Genomic DNA, 10,343 nt, shown 5'->3' on the forward strand with positions numbered 1-10,343 from the left:
GATGGGGGTTATGTTTTCACCCCTGTCTGTCTGTCCGTTTGTGAACAAAATATCTCAAAGAGTTGTGGACGGGGTCGGACGAAATTTGGCAGAGATGTAGTGTATGTGACAAGGACGAAATGATTAGATTTTGGTGAAGATCCGGATTTGGATCCGGCTACGAGAATTTTTTTAAGTGATTCTTCACCATTGGGAGATAGGGCTAAAAATGAAACATAGCAGGATATCTCAAAAAGTTGCGGACGGATTTGGACCAATTGGTGGACCGGTTGGGTGTCTGACAAGGACGATTCGATTCTGGTGAAGATTTGAATATGGATTCGGATATGAGAATTATTTAATTTTTAAAGTGATTCTTCACCATTGGGAGATAGGTCCAAAAACGATACGTAGTAGGATATCTCAAAAAGTTATGGACGGATTTGGACGAAACTTGTTGGACTGGTTGTGTGTGTGACGAGGAAGAATGGATTCAATTTTGGTGAACATCCGGATCCAGATCCAGCTAGTAGAATTTTTGTCGTGATTCTTCACCATTGAGTGATATGGCCAACCAGGCGGAGGTATGCTCTCTACTGAGTGACGTTCTAGTTTTTGATTTGTGTTGTGCGAAGTCACTAAGACCATACAGATAAGAAATAAATAAAGGTATTGCAGTACAATTTCTTCAATATCAAGAAATTAATCCACATGCTTCTATATAGTGCCGACAATCTTTAAATGTTCATGAAATCCATCTGCAAAATAGAGTTCATACTTTTATTAATAAAGTAAATATTTTGTACATGTTCCATAAGTAGTATGAAGAATATAAAATCTGGGATATGATGATAAATACAATATATAGAACAGAGGCAGAGATGAAAATTGCAATAAGGAAGCACCCTGTATATGGATGGTTGACTTGTATAAGAAGCAGGGTGAAAGGAGGAGTGCAGACAAGGAAACAAGGTGGAGGGAAAAGCAAGATGGAAGACGCAAGCCAGACAGGGAGCAAAGCGAAATTCATCGACTCGTGCAGGAGGCCAAGTAGAGAATCACACAACAATCACAACAGGAAGTGAAGTTATATTTGTCTGAGATACATTTTGTTCCAATGGAGAAGTCAAAGCTAAATATTAAACTATACTGTATTGCATTTAATCAAAAGTAACAAGTGCTATTTTATTCTCTCTTTTGCGTTCAGCCAGATTTGCTAGAAACTCTACCGCTCCTTGTTTGAAGAGTTTTTCTTGAAATCTCCAATCAGTAAAGCAAGTCTGAATCTATAAAAAATATAGTTTAAGAAACTCATGCCTTTTTTTTAAAGTGGTGTTCTCTTTCTCACACCACTTTCTATTCATAAACTCTCCGTCCCTCCCTAATTCCAAAACTCTGGTTTTTTTTCTCACCCTCTCCAACTTTATTTGTTGCATACTTCCTCTTTTTTTTACGAAGACATCTCACTTTCTCATTTAGTGTAACAGAGATTCACTTTCACATTCTAAACTTTTAAAACTTACTCCCAGACAATAAGCAAAAACTCCTTTGAGAATCCATCAAAACTACAATCGATGGATGAACGGAGAGAAAACAATTACCAAACAATTACCTCGACCTTCAAACTCTTCCAAATGGTTCCTTGCAATATCCATTTCATCCAATCACGGCGAATCTATCTCAGACCATCTGAAACACTTACTCTGTACCAAAGCGATCACATTTCAATACCATGTGAATACATACAAATGTGTCATACTTACAATGTGCAATGAGTTGCATGTGTAACAGAACTATGTCGAAATTACCTGTTGAATTAGTCAGGCACCAGTTGAAATTACTGAGCATAGAGTTAAACTTTATGATGAGGTATCTTGGAATGAAGCAGCAGCGACTTTGAAAGAAATACTAGACATTTTGTAAAACCCATTTGCTTCCTTTTTTATATAAGTAACTACAGCACAAAGTAACAGACCAACTATCTTAATTCCACAGTCACTGCAAAAAAAAGAAGCCAAAAGCCATCAGGGCATCACTGACAGTGGTTCGGAGTTTCTCCACTTTACGGCAGTTTTTGTGCCTGGCCCAGCCGAGTGGAGGTTGTTCTCCAAGCCAGATGTGATGTATGTACTTCATTTGCTTCACTTTTCTTTGTTCACAACTTCTGAGAGCCGAGGAGCACACGGGAGACAAAATTGACAATGGCAGATGCTGGTTGCTCCGGTTCGAGTTCAGCAAACAGGTGGCAGTCGTTATCTGTTGAGCTGCCTGGTTTTCTGGCCACAAATCCAAAAATCCTGCACAGGGAGGCCACAAACAAGACCAAGGTTCAGAACGTCTCAAGTCCGCTTCCTCAAACTTCAGGGCATATAGTATTATTCTTCGGGAAATTTAATCTTTTTTGGTATATTAGAGAATGATATATATATATATATATATATATATATATATATATATATATATATATATATATATATATATATATATATATATATATATATATATATATATATATATATATATATATATAGTTGCAGGTAACAATGAGTCGCTTCCTGATGGGAATATGATATACGCAATCTGGGTTCTTCATCTAGAGGGAATTTTAAAAACAGATCGCAAGTACAGTTGAGCAGTGACGTATCGAGGAAAAATGACGCTCGGGGCGAGATGTCAAATTGCCGCCCTTCGTAACTTCCCATAAGTCTTTGAATGGTGTGTGTGTCCCCCCCATGTGTGTGTCTGGGCGTGTGTGTGTGTGTGTCTCCGTGTGTGTGTGTGTGTGTTTTTTTTTTTTTTAGACAAAGCTCAAAGGTCAAGGCTGCATAAAATCATCAATTTTCATTTTCTATTTTTTAAAACAATTTACGTTATTTTGAGCATACGGAAGAAGAAGAAGATGTCTGAATACAAACAGACGCAGATGGGCTTTGCATTTTCAAATGATTTCAGATGGTTTAGCAGTTGCAACTCGTCCTACCCACCTCCCCACCCCACCCCTTTATTTCATTTCCACACACGGTTAAAAACCACAATGCGATAAGCTCCACAAACTCTTAATCCGAACCGATCTTCAAAATTCCAACTTCAGAATTGACTCTAATCATAACAGCCGTCCCAACTAAAATAGTGTTCTTTGCCAAAAACGTTTCATTCAAAAAACGCCTCTCCGAGCAGTTCCCAAGGAAGTAGGAATGAAGTTAAAAACAATTGTTAAGTTAACTAATAAAAAAAAAAACCCCAGAATGAGAATCACAGCCTCACTTAAATAAATGAAAAACCCTAAAACCTTAAATAAATTTTAAAACCCAGAATGAGAATCACAGCCTCACTTAAATAAATGCATATTATATACACTTAGTTCTAAAATTGCAAGATATTGTGGTGCTGGGCACACACGTTAAACAAAGGTAGGCCACAACGCTTTGGGTTAACTCGAGGTCTTTATTGCTTGCTCACTCGTCAGCACTGCCGTGCTCTGCACTGCGAGCCCGCGTGTATATCCGGAGGCCACGCCTCATCTGGGGCGTGGCCGACACCCACTGGATATCCGGAGGCCACGCCTCACCTGGGGCGTGGCCGACACCCACTGGTGCTCGGAATTATGTCACTGCGCCAGCGAGTCATCGTGTCCGCCACACGCTCCCCCCCAGAATTCCCGCGCACCTGAAGGGTCAGTTTGCGGGGCAAATGGATGACCCGGCCGAAGCGCCCGCTGGCGGCGTCTGGGATGCCGGGATGCCATCTGGGATGCCTCTGGCGGCATCTGGGATGGGTGCAGGGCAGGGGGGTGGCGTGACGGTGGGGTTGGGCGGTGCCGGGGTCCGCCCGCTGGGGGGCGGCCCCGACGCGGGGGCAGAGCCGCTGGCGGGGGTGGTCCAAGTCGAGGTGGGCCGGCTTGAGGCGGTCCACGGAGACGCGGTCAGGAGTACCGCCGATGTCCAGGGTGAAATGCTTCGCCCCGGTCTCCAGCACGCGGAAGTGCTCGTCGTACGGGAGCCGCAGCGGTGTCCGGTGGGCGTCGTGGCGGACGAACACGTACTCCGCCGTGCGAAGCTCTGGGGCGACGTGCGTTGGCGGGCAACCATGGTGCGCCGTCGGCACCGGGGCGAACCTCCGGGCGGTCTCCTGCAGGGCGGAGCGCTGCTGCGCCGCGGACCATGGTGCCGTGGAGTCGGGGAGGAACTCGCCCGGCACCCGCAGCGGTTGTCCGCAGACCAACTCCACCGCAGATGCACGCAGGTCGTCCTTGGGTGCCGTCCTGAGGCCCAGCAGGACCCAGGGGAGCCTGTCGACCCAGCCGCCGTCACGGAGGCTGGCCCGGAGCGCAGCCTTCATGGCGTGATGGAAGCGCTTGCACAGGCCGTTGGCCTGGGGGTGGTAGGCCATGGTGCGGTGCAGCTGGACGCCAAGCCCCTGCGCTACCGCCCCCCAGAGCTCCGAGGTGAACTGGGGGCCGCGGTCGGACGAGATGTCCGAGGGGGTGCCGAACCGGGCAACCCAAGTGGCGATGAACACCTGTGCGACGTCCGCCGCCGTCGTTGCTGCCAAAGGCACGGCCTCCGGCCACCGGGTGGTACGGTCCACCATGGTGAGGACGTGGGTGAAACCCCGCGAGGGGGGCAGAGGTCCCACCAAGTCCACGTGAACGTGGTCGAACCGACGTTCGGGCACCGTAAACGGGGCCAGCGGGGCCTGGGTGTGGCGGTGAACCTTCGCGCGCTGGTACGCGAGGCACGTCCTGGCCCAATCGCGGACGGCCTTCCGGAGGCCATGCCAGACGAACTTGTCGGCGACCAACTTTTGGGAGGCCTTCATGCCCGGGTGGGACAGGCCGTGGATGGCGTCAAAAATCTGGCGCTGCCAGCCCGCAGGCACGATGGGGCGAGGCCGGCCGAGGGAGACGTCGCACAAGAGGGCCACGCCCGCGCCGTCGAACGGTACCTCGGTGACGCGGAGGCCCGTGACGGCGGTCTGAAAAGCCTGGACGGCGGGGTCGGCGGACTGGTCCACCGCCATCCGGGCATAGTCGATCCCGAGGTGGACCGCGTGGGCGACGGACCGGGAAAGGCAATCCGCCACTGGGTTGTCCTTCCCCGCGACGTGCCGGATGTCCGTCGTGTACTCGGACATGGCCGAGAGGTGACGCTGCTGCCGGGCCGACCACGGCTCGGCGACCTTGGCCATCGCGAAAACCAGGGGCTTGTGGTCGACGAAGGCAGCGAACGGGCGGCCCTCGAGCAGATGGCGGAAGTGCCGGACCGCCAGGTGGAGCCTGAGCAGCTCGCGGTCGAAGGTACTGTACCGCCGTTCGTGCGGGCGGAGCTGCCGGCTAAAAAACGCCAGCGGCTGCCAAGCTCCCTTCACCCATTGCTCGTGCACCGCGCCCACCGGGTCGTCTGACGCGTCGGTGGTGAGGGCGATCGGTGCATCGGGCGCCGGGTGCGCGAGCATGGTGGCGTTAGCCAAGGCGAGCTTCGCGCCCGCGAACGCCGCGTCCATCGGCTCGGTCCAGGCAACGTCGCCTTTGCCCGGCTTCCCCCGGAGGGCCTCGTGCAGGGGGCGGAGGAGCTGGGCGATGCAGGGCAGGAAATGGTGATAAAAGTTCACCATGCCCAGGAACTCCTGGAGCACCTTGATCGTGCGGGGGCGCGGAAAACCCCTGACCGCCTCCACCTTGGCCTGTAAGGGGATGGCCCCGTGCCTGGTGACGCGGTGCCCCAAAAAGTCGATTTCGGTGACGCCGAACCGGCACTTGGCGGGGTTGATGATCAGGATGGCGGAGGTGCTCCTCACGGGATGCGCTTGCGACGAGGATGTCGTCCAGGTAGACGTACACGAAGTCCAAGTCGCGCAAGACGCTGTCCATAAGCCGCATTCTTCAACCCGAAGGGCATCCGCAGAAACTCGAAGAGGCCGAATGGTGTGATGACGGCCGTCTTCGGTATGTGCTCTGGCCTGACGGGGACCTGGTGGTATCCGCGGATGAGGTCCACCTTGGAGAAGAGGGACATTTTCGCCAACTGGGCGGAAAAGTCCTGGATGTGAGGGACCGGGTAGCGGTCGGGGGTGGTAGCATCGTTGAGGCGGCGGTAGTCTCCGCACGGCCGCCACCCACCGCCGGGCTTCGGCACAATGTGCAGCGGCGATGCCCCTGCGCTGTTGGAGCGCCGGACGATGCCCAGTCGCTCCAGCGTGGCGAACTCCCCCTGTGCCACGGCGAGCTTCGCCGGGTCGAGGCGGCGCGCCCGGGCGTAGACCGGTGGCCCGACGGTGGGGATGTGATGCTCCACCCCGTGCTTGACGGCCACCGCTGAGAAAGTGGGCCGCGTGAGGGCCGGGAAACTGGCGAGGAGGCGGGTGAACTCGTCCGCTGCCGGAAGCGTGCATACCAACCTCGCCGGGACCGAACCGCTCAGCAAGCCGCTCGGTGAGCCGCCCAGGGAGCTGCTCAACGAACTGCTCAGCGCGCAAGCAAGCGAGCTGAAGGTTTCGGCTTGGACAAGGCATCTGTGCCTCACGTCCACCAGCAGCCCATGCGCACAGAGGAAGTCCGCTCCGAGTAGGCCCATGGGGACACGCGGTAACGAACGACGACTGAAAGCGCTGCCCCCAGGAACCGCAGTGAGAGACAACGCTTTCCGAACGTGCGGATGGGCGTGCCGTTGGCGGCAAGCAAAGCGGGGCCCCAGCCCTCAGGTTGCTTGTCGGACGCGGAGGTAGGGAGGACGCTCACCTGCGCTCCCGTGTCGCACAGGAAGCGACGACCCGAGGAGGTGTCCGTTATGCACAGCAGGCTGCCAGTATGGCCGACGCTCATGGCAGGAAATGGGCGCCGGCCTGGCCATTTCCCGACCTGCCAAAAGTACAAGGCGGGCGGCAGGACCTGGCCTTGTGGCCGAACCTGGTATGGAAATGACCATGGTGGTTGTCGGCCGGTTGTGACGACGGTGGTGGGCGGGGTGTGGCGGCGGCCACGCACGGATCCGCCAAACCTACGCCGTGTTCGGGAGGATCCGAACGCCATGCCACGTGGCGATCTGAACCACTCGCGCCGTGCGCGGCGCCGGGATCCACGACGGCCGTGCTATATGCCGGCCGTGCGTCGTGGGCCGCGAAAAACTTGTCCGCCTCCCTGGCCAGGGCGCGCGGTTCCGTAATGGTCGAACTGGCGAGCGCGAGCCGTACCTGTACAGGTAGCTGGCGGAGGAAGAGAGCACGGAAGAGGAAATCCGCGTGGCCGTCGCCGAGCAGGGACAGCATGTAATCCATGCGGGCGGACAGTCGTGTGTCGCCGAGGACGGGAAGGTCCAAAAGACGGTCAGCGCGGTCGGCCTCTGTGAGGCTAAACGTGTCGAGGAGGTCGCTTGAGCGCCGCGTACTTGCTCTCGTCCGGCGGGTGCCGGAGGAAGGACACGACTCGGGCGGCCGTGCCGGATCCAAGGGCAGCGACCACGTAAAAGTACCTCATGTCGTCCGCCGTGACGCCCCGGAGCTGGAATTGGGCCTCGGCCTGTAGAAATCAGGTGTCGGCCTGCGCTTCCCAGAACTCCGGTAGCTTGAACGTGACAGCGTTGATGGCCATAGCGCGTTCGGGGAACAGCAACGGCTGAACCAGTCGGAGGTCACCAGTGTGGTGCTGGGCACACACGTTAAACAAAGGTAGGCCACAACGCTTTGGGTTAACTCGAGCTCTTTATTGCTTGCTCACTCGTCAGCACTGCCGTGCTCTGGACTGTGAGCCCGCGTGTATATCCGGAGGCCACACCTCACCTGGGGCGTGGCCAACACCCACTGGTGCTCGGAATTATGTCACTGCGCCAGCGAGTCATCGTGTCCGCCACAATATGGTATTTTTTGTCAGATTTCACTCCAGATTTGGAGATTATTTCGTTTGCAGCATCCAATCCTCATATCCGAATCCAGATTTAGATATGCTTCGATTATGTAATGAGAATCGATCTTGTTTCCAAGCCAAGGCATGTTTGGGTAGGCCAAAACAAAATTGCCGGCTTAAGAACCCAGCGATGTGCAGTGGGCTGAACAAGATGGCAGGCCGCCATATTGGTAAGCCACCACATCGGGTTTTTTTCTTAGGAGAACCTCGTTAATCATCTTCAAAAAGGGTGTTAAAACACACCCAAACACCCAGTTTTCATCCTTGCAATCTGTTGGAGGTCCAGGTGTAGGCATGCAACGTTTGGGGCCGCTAGGTTTCATGGTTTTGGAATTATAGAGGGGACAGTTGGACGGACGGACACTGTCTTTTATTATTATAAGAGAGAGAGATATATATATATATATATATATATATATATATATATATATGTATATATGTATATATATATATATGTATATATATATATATATATATATATATATATATATATATATATATATATATATATATATATATATATATATATATATATATATATATACATACAAAAAAAATAAAATAAATATATATATACACTAGCTTGGCTCGGCTCGCTGCGCTCGCCTCAACCAAGCGTCGATACTGAGGCACAGGCTTATTTTAGCTGAGGCTAATGACCGTACCTGAGTTGCTGTGTTGTCATGATTTTCACCAATCATAATACAAACAATTATTTTGCACAAATGTATTTGTTGTGTTTGTGATATTACATTTTTATAGGCAATTTAGGTTGAAGATTTAGGTTGAATGTTTTTTTTTCAAGAAAGAACCCCTCAGCACATACATAGGGGAGGGGTAGGTGCAGACTGGAAGTTTGGGACGATTACACCTCACCACCACGTAATTCAAAACACCTCACCACCAAGTAATTCAAAACACCGCACCACCACGTAATTCAAAACACCTCACCACCACGTAATTCAAAATACCTCACCACCAAGTAATTCAAAACACCTCACCACCATAAAACACGTAATAAAACACCTCACCACCACGAAATTAAAAACACCTCACCACCACGAAATTGAAAACACCTCACAGCCATCAAGCACGTAATAAAAACACCTCACCACAACGAAATTAAAAACACCTCACAGCCATAAAAGATGTAATAAAAACACCTCACAGCCATAAAACACGTCATAAAAACACCTCACCACAACGAAATTAAAAACACCTCACAGCCATAAAAGATGTAATAAAAACACCTCACAGCCATAAAACACGTAATAAAAACACCTCACCACCACAAAATTAAAAACACCTCACAGCCATAAAACACGTAATAAAAACACCTCACCACCACAAAATTAAAAACACCTCACAGCCATAAAACACGTAATAAAAACACCACACAGCCATAAAACACGTAATAAAAACACCTCACCACCACAAAATTAAAAACACCTCACAGCCATAAAACACGTAATAAAAACACCACACAGCCATAAAACACGTAATAAAAACACCTCACAGCCATAAAACACGTAATAAAAACACCTCACAGCCACGAAATTAAAAACACCACCACCACGTCATTTAAAAACACCTCACCACCAAGTAATTCAAAACACCTCACCACCACATAATTCAAAACACCTCATCACCAACTAATTCAAAACACCTCACCACCACCTAATTAAAAACACCTCACCACCACGTAATTATAAATACCTCACCACCACGTAATTCCAAACACCTCACCACAATGTGATTTAAAAACACCTCACCACCATGTGATATTAAAACACCTCACCACCACATAATTCAAAATACCTCACCACCACGTGATTCAAAACCACCACAATGTTATTAAAAACACTTCACAACCACGGAAACAAAAGTTTGAGGGAGTCGTTAAGTGACAACACAGACACTGCCCAGATGTGTAGATATATAGATAAATGACTGTACCCGAGTTGCCGTTTTGTCATGGTTTAAACCAATCATAATTCAAACAATTATTTTGCACAAATGTATTTGTAATATACGTGATATCATATTTTATAAACAATTGAAGTTGAAAAAAAAATTCTTTCCCCAAAATAATTACCCCAAAAAAAAGAAAAAAAAAAAGGAAATGTTTTCAAAAAAAATACCCTTAGGACATACTGACGGGAGAGATATGTGCATTCCAGAAGTTTGGTACGATTTCACAAAAGTTTGAGAAAGTAGTTCAGTGACAACACAGGACAACACAACACAACACAGGACAGACGCTGCACAGATATATATTGTTGCGAATATGGAATTTGGCCTCCATATCCGCTTGTAAATATTCCCCTATTTCCCCAATACTCCCCAACTATCCCCAATCCCCCATTCCCTAGTCCCATTGTCTGTAAACAACAATCAGTAGAGCCGACCTTCCCCTTATTCCCCCATTAAATGTCGTGCCCAGGTCCACCGCACCACACGTAGACAA

The 10,343-nt window shown here is 50.0% G+C and overlaps 1 protein-coding gene across 7 annotated transcripts in view; it reads right to left on the reverse strand.

Annotated features, from left to right (window-relative positions):
• Positions 1–745: 745 nt before the first annotated feature.
• The window catches only part of LOC137431178 (tensin-3), a 391,044-nt gene continuing 381,446 nt past the window's right edge, over positions 746–10,343 (reverse strand). For all 7 annotated transcript variants that reach the window (XM_078781594.1, XM_068122190.2, XM_068122191.2 and 4 more), the window contains one exon: positions 746–2,276. In XM_078781594.1, the coding sequence (XP_078637720.1) occupies positions 2,135–2,276 (142 nt within the window). In that variant the 3' untranslated portion in view covers positions 746–2,134. The remainder of the gene's footprint in view (positions 2,277–10,343) is intronic.

This window comes from Myxine glutinosa, chromosome 7 (genome assembly GCF_964187855.1).
Source record: "Myxine glutinosa chromosome 7, kmMyxGlut1.1, whole genome shotgun sequence".
NCBI classification, from domain to species: Eukaryota; Metazoa; Chordata; class Myxini; order Myxiniformes; family Myxinidae; genus Myxine; species Myxine glutinosa.